The sequence below is a fragment of the Aspergillus karnatakaensis genome (assembly GCF_047715665.1).
Source record: "Aspergillus karnatakaensis strain CBS 102800 unplaced genomic scaffold BJY04scaffold_28, whole genome shotgun sequence".
In the NCBI taxonomy this organism is placed as follows: domain Eukaryota; kingdom Fungi; phylum Ascomycota; class Eurotiomycetes; order Eurotiales; family Aspergillaceae; genus Aspergillus; species Aspergillus karnatakaensis.
The window spans coordinates 147,253-168,324 of NW_027395740.1; the positions used below are offsets into that span (position 1 = coordinate 147,253).

At 53.5% G+C, this 21,072-nt stretch overlaps 9 protein-coding genes and 1 non-coding gene across 10 annotated transcripts; 4 read left to right on the forward strand and 6 right to left on the reverse strand.

The window, feature by feature from the left end:
* Window positions 1-23: 23 nt before the first annotated feature.
* On the reverse strand, window positions 24-1,268 carry BJY04DRAFT_228134 (starch binding domain-containing protein; the record flags this gene model as incomplete). Its single annotated transcript, XM_073718773.1, has 2 exons — window positions 24-1,088; window positions 1,167-1,268. 2 exons carry the CDS (start codon window positions 1,266-1,268, stop codon window positions 24-26), a joined length of 1,167 nt encoding a protein of 388 aa, XP_073570543.1.
* Window positions 1,269-2,032: 764 nt separating this feature from the next.
* Window positions 2,033-4,380, forward strand: BJY04DRAFT_207912 (putative alpha-amylase; the record flags this gene model as incomplete). The annotated part of the gene is made up of 9 exons (XM_073713918.1): window positions 2,033-2,194; window positions 2,243-2,281; window positions 2,329-2,444; window positions 2,499-2,607; window positions 2,657-2,885; window positions 2,943-3,105; window positions 3,175-3,321; window positions 3,391-3,631; window positions 3,730-4,380. The coding sequence occupies 9 exons, from the start codon at window positions 2,033-2,035 to the stop codon at window positions 4,378-4,380; spliced, it is 1,857 nt and encodes a 618-aa protein (XP_073570544.1).
* Window positions 4,381-4,828: 448 nt separating this feature from the next.
* Window positions 4,829-4,923, reverse strand: BJY04DRAFT_t92. Its single transcript has one exon. It is a non-coding gene; the product is annotated as a tRNA-Asn (tRNA).
* A 314-nt stretch (window positions 4,924-5,237) lies between these two features.
* Window positions 5,238-6,847, reverse strand: BJY04DRAFT_70253 (nitronate monooxygenase). Its single transcript, XM_073720897.1, has 4 exons — window positions 6,745-6,847; window positions 6,432-6,693; window positions 5,851-6,352; window positions 5,238-5,801 (listed from the first exon to the last, which is right to left on the reverse strand). Exons 1-4 carry the CDS (start codon window positions 6,755-6,757, stop codon window positions 5,511-5,513), a joined length of 1,068 nt encoding a protein of 355 aa, XP_073570545.1. The 5' UTR covers window positions 6,758-6,847; the 3' UTR covers window positions 5,238-5,510.
* A 139-nt stretch (window positions 6,848-6,986) lies between these two features.
* BJY04DRAFT_228139 (folic acid synthesis protein) lies at window positions 6,987-9,123 on the forward strand (the record flags this gene model as incomplete). Its single annotated transcript, XM_073718774.1, has 5 exons — window positions 6,987-7,328; window positions 7,384-7,391; window positions 7,493-7,815; window positions 7,865-8,073; window positions 8,136-9,123. Exons 1-5 carry the CDS (start codon window positions 7,213-7,215, stop codon window positions 9,121-9,123), a joined length of 1,644 nt encoding a protein of 547 aa, XP_073570546.1. The 5' UTR covers window positions 6,987-7,212.
* A 70-nt stretch (window positions 9,124-9,193) lies between these two features.
* Window positions 9,194-11,380, reverse strand: BJY04DRAFT_190718 (ADP-ribosylation factor GTPase-activating protein). Its single transcript, XM_073711541.1, has 6 exons — window positions 11,211-11,380; window positions 11,011-11,146; window positions 10,772-10,955; window positions 9,990-10,714; window positions 9,623-9,940; window positions 9,194-9,573 (listed from the first exon to the last, which is right to left on the reverse strand). The coding sequence occupies exons 1-6, from the start codon at window positions 11,274-11,276 to the stop codon at window positions 9,545-9,547; spliced, it is 1,458 nt and encodes a 485-aa protein (XP_073570547.1). The 5' UTR covers window positions 11,277-11,380; the 3' UTR covers window positions 9,194-9,544.
* Window positions 11,381-11,568: 188 nt separating this feature from the next.
* On the forward strand, window positions 11,569-12,932 carry tim21. The gene is made up of 5 exons (XM_073711542.1): window positions 11,569-12,172; window positions 12,244-12,428; window positions 12,478-12,532; window positions 12,582-12,681; window positions 12,731-12,932. Exons 1-5 carry the CDS (start codon window positions 11,909-11,911, stop codon window positions 12,811-12,813), a joined length of 687 nt encoding a protein of 228 aa, XP_073570548.1. The 5' UTR covers window positions 11,569-11,908; the 3' UTR covers window positions 12,814-12,932.
* Window positions 12,933-12,981: 49 nt separating this feature from the next.
* On the reverse strand, window positions 12,982-14,523 carry BJY04DRAFT_218892 (mandelate racemase/muconate lactonizing enzyme family protein; the record flags this gene model as incomplete). Its single annotated transcript, XM_073716413.1, has 4 exons — window positions 12,982-13,581; window positions 13,648-14,253; window positions 14,322-14,426; window positions 14,479-14,523. 4 exons carry the CDS (start codon window positions 14,521-14,523, stop codon window positions 12,982-12,984), a joined length of 1,356 nt encoding a protein of 451 aa, XP_073570549.1.
* Window positions 14,524-15,168: 645 nt separating this feature from the next.
* BJY04DRAFT_207917 (uncharacterized protein) lies at window positions 15,169-17,701 on the reverse strand (the record flags this gene model as incomplete). The annotated part of the gene is made up of 5 exons (XM_073713919.1): window positions 15,169-15,261; window positions 15,321-16,847; window positions 16,921-17,492; window positions 17,545-17,607; window positions 17,683-17,701. 5 exons carry the CDS (start codon window positions 17,699-17,701, stop codon window positions 15,169-15,171), a joined length of 2,274 nt encoding a protein of 757 aa, XP_073570550.1.
* A 1,006-nt stretch (window positions 17,702-18,707) lies between these two features.
* BJY04DRAFT_190725 (glucose-6-phosphate isomerase) lies at window positions 18,708-20,921 on the forward strand. Its single transcript, XM_073711543.1, has 3 exons — window positions 18,708-18,938; window positions 19,023-19,573; window positions 19,622-20,921. The coding sequence occupies exons 2-3, from the start codon at window positions 19,074-19,076 to the stop codon at window positions 20,781-20,783; spliced, it is 1,662 nt and encodes a 553-aa protein (XP_073570551.1). The 5' UTR covers window positions 18,708-18,938; window positions 19,023-19,073; the 3' UTR covers window positions 20,784-20,921.
* The last annotated feature ends 151 nt before the right edge of the window (window positions 20,922-21,072 follow it).

Consider the following 21,072-nt stretch of genomic DNA (forward strand, 5'->3'; position numbering starts at 1 on the left):
AAAAATACTGTCAAACAAGCTCACTACTGCCACGAACCGCTCACAGTCGCCGTCGCCCCAGAGCAGCCACTCGGAACAGTATAGCTCCTGTTAGGGTCACTCTCCCAGACAACCCCTCCATCCGCCGTCTTCTTGATATACTTATATTCAAACGTCGCCCCAACAGGAAGGTTCAGCGTCGTACTCCAAACCGGGTTTGTCGAGGTATACTGCTCCGCCGACAACGCAACCGCCGACCCAGGCGCCCAAGACCCTAACTGCGCCGTCGAGCCCGTGAGATAGACATTCTCGCCCCAAGCGGTCGTCACGCGCGCGTTGAACGTCACGGGGATAGAAGATGCTGTAGCCGTGCATGTAGACGAAGTTGTAGTAGTCGACGTCGCTGTCGCTGTCGAAGTAGTCCTCGTCGAACTCTCCCCGCCATCACCACCAGAGATAGCAATATCAGCACACCCCAAATAAACCTGCGCCGTCTGGAACGAATTCCACCGAAACCGCAGCAGCGTATGCTCAGAGCTATACTCCGGAATCCTCACCCTCTTGGTCACCGTATACCCGCCCGCGATCGTCGTCGCACACGAATTCAACGCCGCATTGTCCACACCCTGACACCCACGCCGAGAATCCGCCTGGAACGCATTACACGTGAACCAGTCATTGTTATAACACCCCGACCCAGTACCCCCCGTGCAATCAGGGTTATACCCGCAGGTTTGACCCGGAACATCAGTACAGCTCAGCTCCCCCTCTAAGAAGCAGTCCTCCGCAGCTTGCTTCTCGGCATTGGTGGGTAGGTACCCCGGTGTGAGGAAGAGGTCGACGAGTGTCTGGTTCTGGCAGATGCCGTAGGTGAACATGCCGCCGTGGTCGCCGTTGTGGTCGACGCACCACTGCACCTCAACGATGGAGCCGGGAGTATATGTGGCTACGGGGGAGTTGCCCCAGTGCTCAGCTGGTTGGTTGTAGTCGATGCTAACGCGGGCGTTGTAGCCGCAGGGGCCGCTGCGGCCGACTTGAGCGGCGGTGACGTCGGGCCAGGCAGAGACGGGTTCGAGGATGGAGCATTCGGGGCAGGTGTCGAGTCCGGCCTGTTGTAATATATGAGTTAGGCATTAGGTCTGTGACAGGGTAGGTGCAGCGGAACAGGGGTTGCATGTAGGACTAACCTCGAACCCTAGCCGCGTGCGGCTTGAGGGGATGGTCAGGTATCCATGTCCGTGGACTGCAGGGAGCAGGGTGCTTGCGAGGAGGGCAATGGAGGTCTTCATATTGTATTGACCCGAGGTCAGACAGAGAGATGCTTATATTGCGATTCCTGTGCTCGTCTGTATTCTCACACAACTGATCGACCGGCTTCATGGCCATCTTTATACCCATCTCGACAAGCAGGTCGAAGTCGTCCTCGTATTCAGAGAGTAATCGCCTGATTCTTCAAGCGAGCGATTAATCTAAATGACCCCATAGCTCCGGAGCGCCACATCGCGGAGAGAGTCTTCACGGAAGAAAAGCCGTGGAATATGCGGGGAAGTATAGCCTCATGTCGGACCGACATGCTAAGCGACAGGGCGCGGGCATTTGCCGGAGAAACCCTAAGAAGGTCTAAGAAGTGATGGAGTCGACAGACACCTAGTGATCGCCGTTCATCCGTTCTGCCGAGGCAGGTTTAGGACCTCGTGAAGCGGTCTTGATTGGTGTCTACGGAAATGAAAACTGTCTGCAATACAAAATCAAGGGGAAACCTTGCAGATTTCCTACCGGTGCAGCAGCCTATCCGCGTGCAATGCCGGAGCTTGGCGAAAGCTAAACGCGCTGAAACTGAGAAGATCAGCTGAGATGAATCTCATCCAAGGCAGTGATAGGTGTGTAGCTCCGTGGGCAGGATTCCAGCCTCCGCGAACAACCGCCATTTGCTGGCCCCTTGCTAGGCCGATTGAAAATAGGGCGATGCCGGGGTATATAAATGCACTTTTCCTCATGGCGGAGGATAAATAGATGGATTCTGTGTAAGGCAACTCGTCCTCATCTTGAGATAATGAGATTGTCTACTCTCTTCGGCGCGTTGGCGCTAGCTGGCAGAGGCGTGCTTGGACTCGATGGAGCAGGATGGCGCAGCCAGTCTATTTATTTCCTTCTGACGGATCGGTTTGCGAGGACGGATGGGTCGACCACTGCTCCTTGTGATCTGAGTGCTCGAGTGTGTTTCCTCCGTATGATCTCATGCCGCATAGACTGACGTCTCTAGAACTACTGTGGCGGTAGCTGGCAGGGTATAATCGACCAGGTTAGACTGGCTCATCTATTTCGCAAGAGCTGAACTGACTTGCGTAGCTCGACTATATCCAAGACATGGGATTCACTGCGATCTGGATCACACCAATCACAGAGCAGATCCCTGAAGTCACCGCTGATGGAACAGGATTCCATGGATACTGGCAGAAGAATATGTAAGTCCTTCATTCCCTCGACGGATGGATTTGACTGACAAACAACACCGGTAGATACGGCATCGATTCGAACTTGGGAACGGCAGACGACATCAGGGCTCTATCTCAAGCTCTGCATGACCGCGGCATGTATTTCATGCTCGATGTTGTTGCAAACCACATGGTAAGCCGAGATCCACAGCCCAGTGTACTTGGACTAACCCTAGGCAAAGGCTTACGCCGGCCCTGGCGCCTCGACCGACTTCAGCATATTCACCCCCTTCAATTCAGCCTCTTACTTCCACTCATACTGCGCAATCAACAACTACGATGACCAATGGCAGGTCGAGAATTGTTACCTGGGCAGTAACGCCGCCTCGTTGACGGATCTCAACACCCAGAGCTCTGAGGTGCGCGGAATCTGGTATGACTGGGTTGAGGATATTGTTGCGAATTACTCTGGTGAGTTACACCCTTCTATCCCCTATCCTGGGTTAAGAATACCGCTGATCAACGCAGTTGACGGCCTCCGCATCGACACGGTCAAGCACGTCGAGAAGGATTTCTGGCCAGGCTATGTTGAAGCCGCTGGTGTGTATAGCGTTGGTGAGATTTTCGACGGAGATCCAGCGTATACATGCGATTACCAGAATTATATGGATGGGGTTTTAAACTACCCCGTGTAAGTCATGTCACTGTCCGCTCTCAATCTCTACTAGTGATAGATGGCACGGAACTAACCAGCAAACAGATACTACCCCCTCCGCGAAGCATTCACTTCATCAAGCGGAAGCATGTCCAACCTCTACAACATGATCAACACCGTCGCATCGGAATGTCGAGACCCAACATTACTCGGAAACTTCATTGAGAATCACGACAGTCCTCGATTCCCCAGGTACGCAAGCATAGCCAACAGTCCACTAGCATTATCTCAAGTAAGGAAAGCCATACTGATATCTCACAGCTACACCCAAGACCTAAGCCAAGCCAAAAACGTCCTCGCCTTCCTCTTCCTCTCCGACGGAATCCCCATCATCTACGCCGGCCAGGAGCAGCACTACCGCGGCACCAACGACCCCAACAACCGCGAACCAGTCTGGTGGGCCGGCTATAATAAGGACTCAGAGCTATACAGGTTCATCGCGACGACGAATCGAGTCCGGAAACTCGCTATCGAGAAGGACTCGAGCTATGTAACTGCACGGGTATGCCGCCGCCCTTAAGTTCCCAGCACCTGCAACGGATGAAACAGCAGAGCTACCCTAGTAAAGTTAAGTAAAGTTAGGCTAACCAGTAATACCAGAACACCCCCTTCTACAGCGACGCAAACCACCTCGCCATGCGCAAGGGCTCCGGGGGCTCACAGGTCCTCACGCTGCTCAACAATTTCGGCGCAGCAAGAGCCGCTTATACATTCGATCTGTATAACCACGGCTACAGCACCGGCGCGAATCTAGTTGAACTCTACACCTGCTCTCGCCTCAGCGTCGGCTCAACCGGCGCAATCCCCATCCCCATGACATCTGGTCTTCCGCGCGTCCTCGTCCCAGCCTCTTGGGTGTCCGGCAGCGGTCTCTGCGATGATGCCGAGACGCCTTCTCCTACTACAACATCAACATCAACGCCCTGTGCATCAGCAACAACCCGCCCCGTGCTCTTCCAGCACCGCGTGACGACGACCTACGGTGAGAATATCGTTATAACTGGATCGATTAGCCAGCTCGGGAATTGGGATGTGGGTCGTGCTGTTGCGCTCTCGGCGGAGGGGTATACGGCTGCGGATCCGGTGTGGGCGGTTACGGTGAGTTTGCCGGTGGGGGTAGAATTCGAGTATAAGTTTGTGAAAAGGAGGGGCGATGGGACGGTTGTTTGGGAGAGTGATCCGAATCGGGTGGGGAGGGTGGAGGCGGGGTGTGAGGGGGTGACGCAGGTGGTTAGTGGGACTTGGAAGTAGGGTTATGGTGATTGATAGTTATGGCGAGGCTCTGGGTGGGTGGCTGGGTGCAGGACGAGATGAGATGCTTGAAATGTATATAGGTTGTATATAGTTGTTGTTTTGCTGGACTGGGACGGTAAGCGGGTAACTTGGGCAGGGTTATATAGCCAGCCATTGAAGGCAACTGACTTATATTCCACGATCGCATGAAAAATGCGGCATGCACTGCACAGGCCACAATTTTAGAAGGATACCGTTACGATTGAACGGTGTAGCCACTGTTTATGTGCCAGAAGGCGTCAATGAACGGATAGCATCCGAGTACATTGTCGCGATAGGTGGTGGCCTCATACGCTGCAAGGACCCGACGACGAGTGAATGTGCTGCGCAGCCTACAGCATCAAATCCTACTTACTTCTCTATTGAGGTGAAGGGAGATAAACAAAGAAAGAAAACAAAAAGAAATCGTCCCCGGTCAGGATCGAACTGACGACCTTTCGATTATCGAAGGATTTCAGCCAACTAACAGTCGAATGCGCTAGCCAGCTACGCCACGGAGACGAATTTGTTGAAGAACGGGCAACAATTACAGCCCTATATACTTCAATTATTTTGACATCGCAAGTATACTCCGGAGTAGGTCCAGCTTCACTATTGTGGTTACACTGATGTACTGTAGGATTGCTGGGTCAGTAAAATATGTGGTTCTTGCTCTGTGGAGTGTGTAAGGACCGGAATATTGTGTGCCGAGGGCTTTGCTGTCTCTCGTTGGTAGTCTGGTGAGGTTTTGTGCTTGGTGGGGCGCATAGTGAAAATATATATATCGTATATGGACGACTGTGCTGCTTTGATACGAGTGACCTGCTCGCACATTGGCCTACGTAGTCGTTCCTGTTACACTGGTTTTCCAAATAATTATTACTTATTTGTATTGCGACAACCCGTAAATGTCTCATCTACCCAGGTTACTCGTGTAATTCCAAGCGCTCGTCTACAGGACGCAAACCATGGGCACTGAAGAAAAGATGGCTAAACCAAGTCCTAATATCCATCACTATCTGACACAGCTAACACCGCGGCATATATGCAAATGTAGGTACATTATATCCCCGCCAGGAAAGTATATCTAATCACAGATCTTCAAATTTTTACAGCTTAGCGAGCAGCTTGTTGCCCTTGGCCAACAGATCCGCCGCATCGTCAACGAGCTCATCAACGATCGCCTTGGCGGACTTCTTCTCGTTCACAACAGCGGCGACCTTGCCCATTAGGTAGGGGCGGGCGTTCTCGAGGTACTCGTCGTCGACGTCGTCGGGGATGTTCTCCATGTCGTGCTCGACAGGAATGACGCCCTTGGCTGTGAGTTGCTTGATCTCTTCTTGGCGGTTTTCTTCCCAGTTGAGGATGTATGCGTTTTTGCGGACGCGGAGGGGGCGACCCTGAGATTGTTAGTCTAATACTCGTCAAAATTTTCTAAATAGATCTCACAGTAAAGATGATTGTGCGGATGTTGTCCTCAAACCCAGAAGTACGGACAGCCTCCTGGTGAGCCTTGGGAGCACCAGCCTCATCAGCGAGGATGAAGCGAGTGCCGATCCAAACACCGGAAGCACCGAGCATAAGAGCAGCAGCGAGGGAGTTTCCGTTGAACAGACCACCAGCAGCAACGACCTGCACGGGCTTGCCGGTGAAAGGGCTGATCTTGCCTTCGCAGAGCTTGGCAACGGTAGGGATGAGAACTGTCGTGGGAACATCACCAGTGTGACCACCACCCTCACCACCCTGAGCGCAAATGATATCCGCACCGATGTCGATAGCCTTTTGCACGTGCTTGGGGTGGCCAATCATGTTCATGTAGAGGATACCATGCTTGTGGAGCCTATCAACAACGGCTTTGGGGGGGACACCGACGGCGGAGACGAAGAGCTTGGCGCCACTCTCGATGATGATGTCGACCAGTTCGTTCAGCTTGCCCTTTGTGTAGTCGTAGCTGGTAGGAGTGGTTAGCGGGTGTGCTACCAATGTTCGGCGGGTCCGGAACGCCTGAGATGAACGGAAGGGCGCCTTACTTGGTCTTGCGTGCGCTGCCACCGACCTGAGGAAGTAGCAGGTCGACACCAAAGGGTGCGTTCTTGTCGTTCAAAAAGCTCTTGAGTTCGGCGACTTGCTCGCGGAGCATGTCTGGTGTGTAGCCGACACCACCGATGACACCGAGACCACCGGCATTTGTGACAGCGGCGGCCAGCTTGGGCCCAGCAGCCACGTTCATTCCTGCCAGCAGGACGGGGTGGTTGATCTTGAGCAGATCTGTGAGGGTGGTTTTGATTTTCTCTACAAAGAGGTCAGCCGACAATCACATGATAGCAAGGGAGGGTTGGTTACGAGGAGAGGCCATGGTGAAAGAATGCGGTGGGAATAGAATAAATTGGGTATCAAGCAGGAGTATATAGTTAGTACTGAGAGTGAAACAAAATAGGAGAAAGAGGATGAAAGAGAGCTGGGGAGAATAATTATAGAGTGTCAGGCAACCGAGGCGGAGAGCAGCAGCAGGGAACAGCCTCGGCTGAGGGTCAGCAGCTGAAGGCAAATCAATGCTACCCCGTATTTTGGCTGCCAAGTCACGCGCCAATTGCCGGTTGACGGTTCCAAGCGGGGTCGGTACTGTAGTTAGTGATGCCTGACAGCTCAGGTGTGTAGACTATCCCGAGTTAAAATCCTCCTGCACGTGCCTCGCGGGGATTCCTCTGGTCATGACGTTTCCGAGATCTCCACTAGAGCTTCCTCTTACTCGGTGCTGCTGCTGCTGTCTGCCATTGCTGCTTCTGGAAGCCCCAACCCAGCTCAGAAACGATGAGACCTGCTTTTGTAAGGAGATGGCAACGCTACGCTGTCTCCTTGAACCCAACGCCTGTCCAGTTACACTCGAGACCAATTGATCATAGGCCGTTTGGAACATCAGCTGTGAGGTAAATTCTGTCGCCCATTGTATATCCAACTCACATCTAACGCTGCCAGCAGCAGACTTTCTGGTATGGACTACTTCCCCACTATGTGTGGATCCAGTGCACATTTTCTGTTCCGCCGTTGCGCGGGATCTTCGAGCTGCAGGCTGACATGCGAGAGCTCACAGGACACAGTACAACCTCTCGGCACGCATCCTCGAAGATCGACACGACCACTCGCCGCAATGCACCGCTGAAGCCATCGTTTCCCACCCGCCACTTCTCGAACGGTCGACCAGCCCAGCTCAAGACTACAATGGACGCCTTCAAGCCCTCGCACCGAGCGTTCATCGCACTCGGCAGCAATGTCGGGGAGCGCGTGGAGATGATAGAAAAAGCATGCTTGGAGATGGATAGGGCCGGGATTCGCGTTCTCAGAACCAGTTCGTTGTTTGAGACGGCTCCGATGTACTACCTCGATCAGGAACCGTTCATGAACGGCGCTTGCGAGGTGCGCCTGTCAAACCTAGATCATCCGATCAACCGCTGAACATGCCCAGGTTGAAACGACTCTAGAACCTCTAGAGCTACTCGACGCACTACAAGCCATCGAGATCGAGCTAGGAAGGAAAAAGTTGATCGACAAAGGCCCGCGGTCCATCGACCTCGACATCCTCCTCTACGACAACCAGACCTTCACCCACGACCGTCTCAACATCCCACACAAGCTAATGCTAGAGCGCGACTTTGTCCTCCGCCCTCTAAGTCAGTGAGTACAATCAGCCTCCATCCACAAACGTAAAACATAAACACTCCTAACAACCCATCTAGACTAATCCCCAACGAATTTCCCCCTCTCCCAGACCACAAAACAACCTACCTCTCCCACCTCCACTCCCTCCCACCCCCGTCCCCAACCCCCCTCGCAACTACCCACATCTCCCCCCTCTTCCCTCCCCTCCGCGCAACCGACCCCACGCGCAAAACCCACATAATGGCAATCCTAAACCTTACCCCCGACTCCTTCTCCGACGGCGGCAAACACCCCCCCACCGACCTCCCCACCCTAACCAACACAGTCCGCACCTTCATCGCCTCCGGCGCGACAATCCTCGACATCGGCGGCGAAAGCACCCGCCCGGGCTCCGTGCCCGTCGGCGAAGAAGAAGAGCTCCGCCGCGTAATCCCCGCAATCAAACACATCCGGACTAATATCCCCGAAGCCAAGAACATCGCTATCAGCATCGACACGTACCGCGCTAAAGTTGCAGAGGAAGCATGCGCCGCAGGCGCAGACATCATCAACGACGTCAGCGCGGGGACGCTAGACCCCGAGATGCTAGCCACGGCCGCGAGAACAGGGAAAGCAATAATCCTCATGCATATGCGCGGCTCGCCATCAACCATGACCAAGCTAACGGAGTATCCCAACGGGGTTGTGGAGGACGTTACCACGGAACTGCAGCTACGGCTTGCGGCTGCCGAGAGCGCGGGGATCCGGCGGTGGCGCATCATTCTGGATCCGGGGCTGGGGTTCGCGAAGAACCAGCCCGAGGATTTGACGATTCTCCGTGATCTAGCGAAGTTCCGAGAGGAGGGGTCAGGGTTGGAATACTTTCCCTGGCTGATGGGGCCGAGCCGGAAGAGGTTTATTGGGAGGTTGACGGGGGTGGAGAAGGCTAGTGAGCGTGGGTGGGGGACTGCGGCGACGGTGACGGCGAGTATTGCTGGTGGGGCGGATATTGTTCGTGTGCATGATGTCAAGGAGATGTGGCAGGTTGCGAGGGTTGCGGATGCGATTTATCGCGGTGTTGATTGAGGTGGATGCCTGTCTGCTGTAAGGTATATACCGCATACTATATCAAGGGAGGCAAGGGGAAATGGTGTATATAGAGTAAATATAGATAGATTCTAGGATTTTTGTAGAAAGAGACGAAAACGAAACTAAGCTAAAACTAAAGCTGTTATCTTCAACAAATGTACAGGGAACTTGAATGGAAGGGGCTGGTTTGGGAATGATCAGAACAGGTAATGCACTGGACTACGTAAGGAAAAGGGCAGAGGGGAAAAGCAACTCAAAAAGGGACTTGCCCGCCATTGTTTGACACCGGAATTGGAACAGACTGGAGGTGGCGATCCAAGCGAGAAGGGACAACATAACGCCATGGCGAAACGAACACAGGCTGGCTAACAGGGTTGGTCATGCTGCGGATATCATCGTAGAACAAAAAATCACTTATTTAGCTGTTGAGATAGTTGCGTATAGCGCCTGAGAGATCATTAGTAACAGGCAGAATCGTGAATTGGGGTTGCCTCACCTTGCAACTTGGTAGCACCATCGCCCATCAACTGCGTCAGGTTCTCAAGGTCGTCACCGGCAGTAATGCCGAATCGGCGCACAAAGTCCTTCGCAGCGGACTCGATGTCGCCATAAGTGTCGTCGACGGCAGGATAGTCATCTTCGGGCCGGCCAAAGTACGAGTTGCTGGAGATAGAAGTAGCACCGTCGAACTGGCGAAGGCGCTCCTTGGCTTCCGACTGGGCGGACGGGTCGTATTTCTCACGTCCGAAGAACTCATCAGATGAGATACCCTTCTGCGCGCCAAACTTGGACTTCGTTTGTCGGAGCTCTTCCTCTGTAGTGAAAGTTAGTGATGCGCAGGACAAGAGACTTGCTGGACGTACCATCTTCAGCGGAACGGGGGGTAGGAACGGCACCAAAGCCAAGCTTCTTCGGGGCAGGGGCAGCGGGCTTGGAGGTGGCGGTCTGGCCGAAACCAAGCCGTCCGAGACCCATTCCGAGACGCTCCACGTCGCTGGAGTTCCGTTCGTGAGAGGACTTGGTGGCGCCAAATCCACCCTTGTTGGGACTAATCGGGGTGGGTGAAGCAATAGCAGTGGCCCCAGCGCTGGGTGCCTTGGCCTTGGCCTCCGCCTCTTCGGCTTCAGGGTCGTAGCCTAGCTTCTCAATGCGCTCGGCTTCTTCCTTTGCCTTTCTCTCCGCCTCGTCAAAGTCAATCAGCTCCGCTGCACCAACCTTCTTCGCACCAAGCTTGGTGGGCTTCTTGGCTCCAAGGAGGCTGCCCTTCTTCGCCGTAGTAACACCGGAAGTCTTTCGAACGGCAGCACTGGCCCTGATGGCAGCCGGTGCCGGAGATGGTGAGTCCTTATCGGAGCCGGAAAGTGGGGACTTTGAGCGTGCGCCATTTGCGCCAGCGTTCAGGAATGGGGATGCAGTACGGCTCACAACAGGTGGCGTGCCGGTACGGGAGGGTGGGTTGCTCGGCCGTTTGATTGATGGCTTGTCCCAAGACGAGAAGAAATCGTCGTCGGCATCACCAGCAGGTGTATTGGAGCCGTTCGAGGGGGTACCAGCGGGGACATCGGTAATCACAACCTCATCGGGGTACCTAAAGTTAGATAATCATTAGCTAATTGAAAGCCAGACAGTCGCGGGTATAACCTACTCTTGTGCGTCGAGAGCAGCGCGCCTCTTCAGCTCTTCCTTGTACTTCACGGCGGCATTGGAGGTATATTTGACCTTGGAGTCCTTGCTATTCAGGGCGGCGGACCCTCCGTTCGATTGGAAGTATTTGGTAGCAGACTCATTTCCACCGACTTTCATAACACGAAGCTGTTCCCATTGCCATTCTGTTGCAGCAGTTGTTAGTTTCGCTGACAGAAGTATTTCGAGGGTGGTGCATACGGTCGAGATTTGTGGAACGAACAAAGGAGATGTGGACACCGAGGTTTCGGTGGTTTGCTGAACAGTCGAGGCAAAGGTAGATACCGAACGGAACAGATGACCACGTCGGGTTCTTAGCGCCGCAGTCGAAGCATATCTGTAGAATGAAAGGGCACAGGTCAGTCTGGGAAATTGCGGTATATGGAGGGGTCGGCACAGACCTTGTTTGCGGTCTTGAGTTTAAGCTTCTCGAAGATTTTCTGCGACTCCGCCTTGGTGGCACTCATTGCGGCTATCAGGGACAATCCCGGATCAAGTATGCAAGAAAGGATAAGAGTGCAAACGCAGAGTGCGGAGGGAGAGGAGAGGGAGACCTGAAGGGATGGATCCCCAAAGCCGGGACGGCGAACGTGGTCGGAAACGGTCTGGCGCCTGACGGTAATTTCACCTGCGCTAGTCCTGTCGCCGCCACCCAGACGCTCTTTTATTAGCCAGCACTGGACCAAATTATGATCTAGACTCTTGTCGAATGAAGTCAATTGCGAATTGTTTTTGGTGCACGTATATCAGTGCAGAATGATTTGATTCTTTTCAAGACTGCACATTTAGAAGACCAATACACAACAATGTAATCGTAATACATACACTCAGGGAGCCGCGGTAGGCACGTGACCCACCTCCATCCCCACATGCAAGTCTGCAGCAGAAAAGAAATCAGGAACAGCTCAAATCAACAATGCAAGAGACAAAATAATTTCACCGTATTCGACTCAAGTACCTCCACACGGCCGCCATTCCGCGATTTACCTCAATCCAATCGAGCAGTAACCGACTCTCCAAACCGCACCAGCTCAATAAAGAGATCTATCTATACCTAACCTTTGCGGTCGTCGACAAGCCGACTCGAAAGCTTGACACAATGAGCCTCGTACACCTCCGCCCCTCCCAGCCCCTCCGGCGGGGCCTTGTCCTCTCACACCCCCTCCTCCCCCGCACATCCCAAAACACCTACGCCACACAAAGCGACCTCGGCCGGGGCTCCGCGCCGCGACGGAGAAACGTAACCGTACTCTCGGACGATGGACGATACGCATGGGGTGAGCTCAGTGGGCGGGAGAAGGTTGCGCGGGCAACGCAGCAGTCGGTGAATTTTGTGGTTGTGTTAGCGGGCGCTGTCTTGACGGTGAGTTTGATCTCGGCCTGGTCACCGAGATTCGAGGATTTAGGGTTGAAGCTGATATTTTTGATCGGTAGGGCGGCGTTGGCTGGTTACTATACACGGAAGTGTTTTCACCGAATAGCAAGACGTCTCAGTTCGAGAAGGCGGTTGATCGGATCAAAAATGATGCACGGTGCACATCTCTGCTGGGTGATCGGAGGGAGATCCAGGCGTTCGGGGAGAATACCTGGAGTCGGTGGGCGCGGAATAGACCTATTGCGTATGTGTCTTTTCCCTGGGCAATAGGTATATACTGATAGCGTGGGCAGCACAACGATTGAGAAGGATCAACAAGGCAGAGAACATCTGAGGATGAACTTTCATGTATGTGCTGGTTGCATTGGCCGTGGAGGCTGGATTACTGACTTGACAGGTTGTGGGACCTCGAAATTCGGGTATTGTCTTTGTGCACATGGTGAAGCCGATGGACCAGTATGAGTGGGAGTATAGGTTCCTCGCGCTAGAAGTGAAGGGTTCGTTTTCTTTTGATGATTGTAATGGAGGTATGCTAACATGCTGCAGGTTATCAACGTGTTGTTTTAGAAGAGCGGCATGACCCCAAGGTCGACAAAGAGGTGAAGATATTCGGTATCCGGTGGAAGTAGGCTGCATCCCAGAGCATTTATACCCATGTATTTTACAAGTCGAATAGTCCTAAATTACGGACAGGCTCCTCGACAGCCCTATCCTTGGTGGTCAATGATATCCAAACATTAAATGAAGCATTTATTGTATTTTAACATGTCATCCCCTTTTCACAGCTCAAGAACAACCTAAATTCTAGGTCCCTCAAGAATAACCTTCGCCTCCTCTGACTTCCACCAACTCTTCCCCTCCTGCCCCGGGAACTCAAACCGATCCATGCTCTCCGGCTTCATCTCAACACTATACCCTGGCTCCAATGGCGTGACATAGTATCCATCCTTGACGCTAGAAGGATGCAAGAAATGCTCATGCAAGTGGTCCACATACTCAAGCACACTCCTCTTTCCACTGACAACCACGTAGTCAATGGTGCTGAGATGCTGTGTGTACTCAGGCAAGCCAACACCACCCGAGTGAGGGACGATGGGGACACCGAACTTGCGAGCAAGCAGCAGGATAGCCATGACTTCGTTGACACCACCGACACGGCATGCATCCGCTTGCAGGACTGTCAAGGCGCCAGCTTGTAGGAGTTGCTTGAAGATGACTCGGTTCTGGCACATTTCGCCCGTGGCAACGCCGATGGTGCCGTGGGGTGTGCTCTCGAGCGCCTTCTTGATCGCGGCGTGACCGAGGATGTCATCAGGCGATGTAGGCTCTTCAATAAACCAAGGCTTGAACTCAGCGAGGTGGTTCATCCACTCGATGGCCTCTGGGACAGACCACACCTATACAGCCATTAGTATATCGTCAATCGAGATACCAACCCAAACCAAATGGAAGAAGAACCGTACCTGATTAGCATCAACCATCAAAATATTCCCCTTATCATACCCAATCGCCTCCCTCGCAATCGTCAACCTCCTCCTATCATCCTCCAAGTTCCCCCCAACCTTCAACTTAAAATGCCTATACCCCTGCTCCACACTCTCCTTCAACAACGCCCTCAACTTATCCTCCCCATACCCCAACCACCCCGCACTAGTCGTATAAGCCGGCACCGCCCTACTCTCCTCAGCATCTTTAATCCTCTCCGCCTTGCCCCCCTCAACCTCCTTCAACAGCGCAACCGCCTCCTCCGGCGTAATCGCATCAGTGATATACCTAAAGTCAATGCAGCTAACATATTCCTCGGGGGTCATATCAGCGACGATCCTCCAGACAGGCTTGCCGAGGACCTTCGCCCAGAGATCCCACAGGGCGTTGACGACGGCGCCGAGCGCGAGATGGATCACGCCCTTTTCGGGGCCGATCCAGCGCAGTTGGCTGTCGGAGACGAGATGGCGCCAGGTGGCACCCCAGTTTGAGGTTAGCGAGTCGAGGTCTTTGTTGATGATTAGCGGCGCGAGGAGGGAGATTGCGCTGCACACGATTTCGTTGCCGCGGCCGATGGTGAATGTCTATCTTAGTTTTTAGCTTGGGGGCCTGGAGAGGAAGGAGAGAGGAGGGTTGGTGGGGGTATAGGTACCATGCCGTGGCCGGTGTAGTCGGAGTCTGTGTAGAGGATGCAGTAGGCGGAGGAGTAGTCGCCTGCGGCGTTCATGGCGTCAGAGCCGGTTTTGTCGAGGGAGGTCTGTATATTGTTTAGTGGGTGATTTCGAGAGAGATGATTTGGGATGACATACTGGAAACCTCACGTCTCGCGTGACGAAGCCTGTGATTTTCACCATTTTGTGTTGTAGAGTCTAGATGAATGGCCTGCGGTGTTAGTATTGCAGCCACGGTGTTGGATAGATTAAGTATAGTCCCTCAGCAGCAGTCAATCCACGATAAAGCACAACAGAAGAGCAACTTCGACAAGATCAAATCAACCAGGATGGAAGAACAGGAAAAGCGCGCATATAAGGCCATCCCACTCCAACAGCCCCTCCCCCTCACTGACAGGCTAAACAGCAGGCGGAACAATTCCCAGACTCCCCTCATGGCCATCGACGATCCGGATCAACTCCAGAGTCCCAAACGGTATAGACTGACTGTCAAGCACCATTGAACCGATCCATAATTACTACTGGCAGCTATTACCCGGTGCGTGGGGGTGCTGTTTAAGGAGCTAATTGGTGGAGGAATTGATTCCACCACTGAGAAATAAAGCCGTCTTGTTTCTAGTCGATCGGAGAGGATCCGATGGAACAGTCCACAGGGCAGAATTGGAGTTGGGTCTTGGTATCTTCATCTCCAGGCTAAATTCAAAGTAATTGATCTAGATACGTGCGTCGTAATGATACATTGTAGCCTCAATTTGTGCCAATCTTCGGTATACAACTCCATCCCGGTTGCTCGGCGCTTTGCTGTTGACCAGAGGATTGCTGTCGCATTTACCCCGAGAGACCGCGCTTCTCGCTTTCGGAAAAGAAGATGATCATTCGCCAGAGTTTCTTGACGAGAACTTCGGCTTCCTCGTCGAGTGCCTAGATGATTGCGTTAGATAGTGTTCACTGTGGAAAGTCGGCTGGAAAAGAAAACTTACCCCTTCTAGCTGCTCCACAAGCTCTTGAGGATCCCCATGCTTGCGAACGTGCTCTTCCACAACGTCCACCAGCATCTGCTCCTGCACGCCCAAGTACTCCACGATCTTCTTCTCCACGAAAGGTTTGAGCTGGTCGCTGACCACTGAGCCGTCCACAAACTCCCACTTGACCTCCCACTTCCATAGTCCGTCCTTGTCTGTAGGAATCTCTGCCGCAAGCTGTCGGGCGGCTTGTGCTCGCTCTTCCTCGGTGAGCCCAGCAGCTTCCGCCGCGCTGTCGAACTTGATCGGGACAAGAGGCCGCCTGGCTGTCGCTTCGGGCTCTTCCTCGTCCTCCAGTAGTCCTTCGACATCGGCGACGGTCCGGCGGCTGGTGGCGGCGGCCTGGGCCTTCTGTGCTGCAGCTCCGAGCGAAAGCTTGAACCGTTGGGGCTCGCGCGGGGCTTCTAGCCTGGTCTCTAGCTCCTCCGCTTGGCGAGCAAGGAAGTCGTCGGCCATGCCACGTGCCTGTTCGCGCTGCTGGACAGATCGTGCCTTCTCCCGCTCCTCCGCCGCACGGTCCGCCTCGTCCATGTTGGCCTCGCGAGCTCGGAAAGCCGCACGACTTCGTAGCCAGGCACCTCGGTCAGCGTAGTACTCATGAGCCTTGCGACTAGCCTCGGCGTCGTCGTTCCATTCGCCCAATCTCTTGTCTGCCTCATCGCGCACTTCTTGCACTTTAGCCTCTTCCTCCTTGTCTCGCTTCTTCTCTCGCTCCAAGGCGGCTGTTCGGCTTCGTTCGCGGTTCAACCATCGTCGCTCTTGGTCGAGGAACTGCTTCTCTAGCTCAGCTTCACGCTTTGCTTGTCGGCGCTGTTCTAGCTCCTCGTCATCGGCATCCGAGTCCTCGTCCTCTCGATCAATGTATACTGTAGTAGCGCCATTGACCGCCCCACCGTTGACAAACTGCACGCCCTTCTGATAGTCCTTTGGGATCTGCACTCCGAATCCCTTCGGTCCAGAGGGTGCATTGGGCATTCCGCGCTCTCGGGAGCCTAGAGGAATACCATTGGCGCCACCAGCGGGTCCACTTGGCGCAGAAGGAGGGGGTGAAGCTAGGCGGTTCATTCTCGAGCCAGAATTACGAGCTCGTTCCATCGATTCAATCTCTTCTTCCCTCTTCAAACGTTCGATATCCCGGCGATTACTGCGATCGCGGAAAGCAGCAATTTCCTTGGCAACTGTCTCTCGCATCTCCGGGGGAATATCCGATAATTCGTCCTCAATTGTTATTGGGATGGTAACAACTTCAGCGGACGTACCGTCGTTTTGACCTTCGACATCCCTCATTGCAGTGTCTCCTTCTCGATCGATGGCGGATACATCTTCTTTCTGAGTAGGTGACGTAGGATGAAAGAGGTCGTTCAAAACACTTGCAAGCGCTCTCTTTGCGGCGTCGAGCTTGGCCTGGCTCTCAGCAGGATCTTGATCACCTCTAGTAGATTCGTACTGCTCCAAGTATGTGAGGGAGCTCTCATCGACAACGACCTAGACAATTATTAATACTTCCTGCAAGAATGACCATAGGTAAAATACTCACTAAAAGCGTGCTCTTTTCCACCTCCCCTTCTTTGTCCTCTGTGTCGGACGGCGTCTGTCTCTTCACAGGAACTTGGATGTCCTTTAGCACTTCCACGGCTGTACCTAGACTCTCAGGGTCCTCGTACTCTGCGAACCCGAACTTGCACGGTTTTTCATCCGCATCCGTAGCACGAATCCAGCGTCTCAGGTTACCCGCCGACTGCAGGATCCTCTCCACACCATCGTCACCACCCACGCCCTCTGTGATTCCTCCCACGAATATAGTACGCAGGATTTCGTCTCTTGTAGGGGGCTGCAGCTGCATCATTGCATCTCGCACATTCTGGCGCTGAGACTCCAGGCTGGACGAACCCAAGCCGGCGCGTCTTCCCGCTCCATCACCACCACGCTCCTTGCCAATATCTGGAGTAGCCGACTTCGAGGGACCTGATGTACCGAGACGGATTACGGGAGCGGAGAAGTTGATGTTTGGCATGTTCGGAGGAGGTTGGAAGTTCGCAGGGAAACCGCCTGGCCGACCTGGCTGTTGTGCGTTGGCTTGTTGCATTCCTGGAGGAGCGGTTCCAGGAGCTGCCATCCCTGGAGGAGGGGCTACAGATTGTTAAATATGAGACGAATGATTGACTAGGAGATAGAAACTTACCCATGCCTGGAGGTGCTCCTGGATAGGCACCATAGTCTGGGGCTCGGCCATACATGCCGGGAGCTGTAATATCAGTCAGAATTGCCTTGAATACAAAGAGAGCAGAGCAATCATTGAGAGATCGCGAGGAAGACGTACGCTGGTAAGGATTGTACATTGCGACCTTCAGCTCCTACGAGCGAGGTATCAGCGGAGGACCGACGGAGGCGAGAAAATCGAGGCTATCGTGTCTTTAAGCTGTACCGTTCCAAAGCTTCGAAGAAAAAGCGCCCGCACAAAGCAAATAAACTTGGAAGAAAGAAGCCGAGGCAGCGTTGGAGATGGAAGTTGACATTGCGCGAACAGCGGCCGCATCTTTGGAGAAAAGTCCATGTGGCCCGTGCGCCGCGTCTTGGCACGTTGAGGCTGGTCTTTCACTCTCTTCACAATCACAATTGAGTCCTGCAATGATGGGTTGTTTATTATTCTGTATAATTTGTACCCATATCCTCGCTCTGCATGAATCGATAATTTTTGTTCTGCCCAATGCGATCTGCTATACGCCGGCGCTATGCTACTGTCAGTCTCATCTAGTCTGGACGGTCCTCTCATCTATATATAACGGTCGGTATACACCAATGCTGCAAGCAAAGAGTTTATTGATGAGCGGATCGTAAACCAACAACATATTACCACGGCAAGGCGCGCCTACCGCACATTTCAATCTACAAAAGATTGTTCTGCATCTCCTAGGGACGTACCATACCTACAGCTTTGTCAACGATTATTATTGACTTTGTCAGCAGATGTATGTGTCTTGACAGTATGGACATCTGGTCCATTGGCGAATAGAACTGATGCTATAGGACTGGTTCCCCAGAAGTAGGCGGTTTTTAGTGCGAGACCAGATAATACTCCATTATCGGGGAGAAACAGACGGGGCATAATTCCGAGGAATCCGAATATCTCGAGCAGCTCAAGTAAGGATTGATAATGGAATTGTCAGGAAAAGCGAGCGCGGAAATGGAGAGTTTGGATGAATCTGGTGCTGATTGAAGTTGTACGCGGTGGTTCAAATCTAGAATGCATGTCTGACAAACATACACAGCAGGCAGATTCTTGTGTCCAGCTGACCTCGAGAAGGATTGATTAGGTCAATAGTAATCGTGATCATCGCGAGACTATTCACCGGATAATTCAAGTAGAAACGATCTGGAAGCCCGCGGTGCCCCACGCAGCCCCTCCACGGACCTCAACAGGCCGGTTACGCCATTAAGTGGACTGCAGCTTGAGCTTCCCGAAGCGTCATCCCCTCTGCCAAGTTCCTCTCTGCAGCCTTCATACTTATTTAATTGCGCTTCATCCCACCGGATCTTCATTTGTCTTCTTCTTCTGTTTCTCCAATTCATCCCGAGGTACGTGTCACCCCATCCCATCGCCGTTGATATAGCTTCGACGCCCGCTGCTCTAGCCCCGCACTGACGCCAATTCTTCTTCAGGCATTCTACAACAACCCCTCCCTCAAACTCATCTCTACCCTCACATTCACAATGCCTGCTTTCTCTCAAGCTTCCGAGCTTCCCGCCTGGAAGGAGCTCCAGGAGCACCACAACTCCGTTGGTCGCAACATCGTGCTCAAGGAACGCTTCGCGGAGGACCCCGAGCGCTTCCAGAAATTCAGCCGCTCCTTCAAGAACACCGTCGACAACTCTCAGATCCTCTTCGATTTCTCAAAGAACTTCCTCACCGAGGAGACCCTCTCCCTTCTGGTGAAGCTCGCTAAGGAGGCCGGTGTTGAGGAGCTCCGCGATCAGATGTTCGCTGGTGAGCCTATCAACTTCACTGAGAACCGCGCTGTCTACCACGCTGCTCTACGCAATGTCAGCAACGAGCCTATGCAGGTTGAGGGCAAGAGCGTCGTTGAGGATGTCAACTCCGTTCTCGAGCACATGAAGGAGTTTTCCGAGCAGGTGCGTAGTGGCGAGTGGAAGGGTTACACTGGCAAGAAGATCAACACCATCGTCAACATCGGTATCGGTGGTTCTGACCTGTAAGTCTACTTGCACTTCAAATTCTGAGACAATCTGACAAGCTCTAGCGGCCCTGTCATGGTCACTGAGGCTCTCAAGCCCTACGGCCACCCCGACTTCACCCTGCACTTCGTTTCCAACATTGACGGCACCCACATCGCCGAAGCTCTTAAGCATTCCGACCCCGAGACCACCCTTTTCCTGATCGCTTCCAAGACCTTCACCACCGCTGAGACCACTACCAACGCCAATACTGCCAAGAAGTGGTTCCTCGAGACCGCAAAGGACGAGTCTCACATCGCCAAGCACTTTGTTGCCCTCTCCACTAACGCCGAGGAGGTTTCCAAGTTCGGTATTGACACCAAGAACATGTTCGGCTTTGCCTCATGGGTCGGCGGTCGTTACTCCGTCTGGAGTGCCATCGGCCTCTCCGTCGCCCTCTACATCGGCTACGACAACTTCCACCAATTCCTTGCCGGTGCCCAGGCCATGGACAAGCACTTCCGTGAGGCTCCTCTCGAGCAGAACATCCCCGCCCTCGGTGGTCTTCTGAGCGTGTGGTACAGCGACTTCTTCGGAGCCCAGACTCACCTCGTTGCTCCTTTCGACCAGTACCTCCACCGCTTCCCCGCCTACCTCCAGCAGCTGTCCATGGAGAGCAACGGAAAGGCCATCACCCGCACCGGCGAATACGTCAAGTACACCACCGGCCCCATCCTCTTCGGCGAGCCCGCCACCAACGCCCAGCACAGTTTCTTCCAGCTGCTGCACCAAGGGACCAAGCTCATCCCCGCAGACTTCCTCATGGCCGTCGAGTCACACAACCCCGTCGAGGGCGGCAAGCACCAGCGCATGCTCGCATCCAACTTCCTTGCCCAGTCTGAGGCTCTGATGGTTGGAAAGACCCCCGAGGAGGTCCAAGCCGAGGGTGCCCCCGACAACCTCGTCCCTCACAAGACCTTCCTTGGCAACCGCCCTACCACCTCCATTCTCGCCCAGAAGATCACACCCTCCACTCTCGGTGCCCTGATCACCTACTACGAGCACGTCACCTTTACCGAGGGAGCTATCTGGAACATCAACTCCTTCGACCAGTGGGGTGTCGAGCTGGGCAAGGTCCTTGCCAAGAAGATCCAGAAGGAGCTCGAGACCGACGGTGAGGGTGGTGGCCACGACTCTTCCACCAGCGGTTTGCTCCTTGCCTTCAAGGAGAAGTCTAAGCTTGCGTAGAGCGCTTCGTCTCAGCCGCATGTCATGACTTTTTGGGAGGAAAAGTATTGGAAAACTGTGGATAATTGACGAGGACATGAGTGGGACATATCTTTCGGTGTTCTTGTTTTAATTTGAGAAATGAATTTTTTAATTTTACCTTTGAAGTTGTAGAGCTAGAGAGCATTCTCGCACGCTGACCCCGGGTGTAACGCGAATTTCTAGTTGACGGGACTCATTCACAGTGGACCTAACCTTGCTGCACCCACTTTCCAGGCGCCAATCCCTGCCTGGATATCTTGTACGACAG

Bases quoted from the DNA above. Each gene is read 5' to 3' on its own strand.
- BJY04DRAFT_70253 (XM_073720897.1), bottom strand. The intron at 6,353-6,431 runs GTAAGGCGCCCT...CACTCCTACCAG, and splicing joins GGCAGCGCACGCAAGACCAA to CTACGACTACACAAAGGGCA. The intron at 5,802-5,850 runs GTGAGATCTATT...TAACAATCTCAG, and splicing joins TCCGCACAATCATCTTTACT to GGTCGCCCCCTCCGCGTCCG.
- BJY04DRAFT_190725 (XM_073711543.1), top strand. From the start codon at position 19,074: ATGCCTGCTTTCTCTCAAGCTTCCGAGCTTCCCGCCTGGAAGGAGCTC. The intron at 19,574-19,621 runs GTAAGTCTACTT...GACAAGCTCTAG, and splicing joins GGTATCGGTGGTTCTGACCT to CGGCCCTGTCATGGTCACTG.
- BJY04DRAFT_190718 (XM_073711541.1), bottom strand. From the start codon at position 11,276: ATGAGTGCCACCAAGGCGGAGTCGCAGAAAATCTTCGAGAAGCTTAAA. The intron at 10,715-10,771 runs GTAGGTTATACC...ATCTAACTTTAG, and splicing joins GCTGCTCTCGACGCACAAGA to GTACCCCGATGAGGTTGTGA. The intron at 9,574-9,622 runs GTGAGGCAACCC...ATGATCTCTCAG, and splicing joins TGGTGCTACCAAGTTGCAAG to GCGCTATACGCAACTATCTC.
- tim21 (XM_073711542.1), top strand. From the start codon at position 11,909: ATGAGCCTCGTACACCTCCGCCCCTCCCAGCCCCTCCGGCGGGGCCTT. The intron at 12,173-12,243 runs GTGAGTTTGATC...TTTGATCGGTAG, and splicing joins TAGCGGGCGCTGTCTTGACG to GGCGGCGTTGGCTGGTTACT. The intron at 12,682-12,730 runs GTTCGTTTTCTT...AACATGCTGCAG, and splicing joins CCTCGCGCTAGAAGTGAAGG to GTTATCAACGTGTTGTTTTA.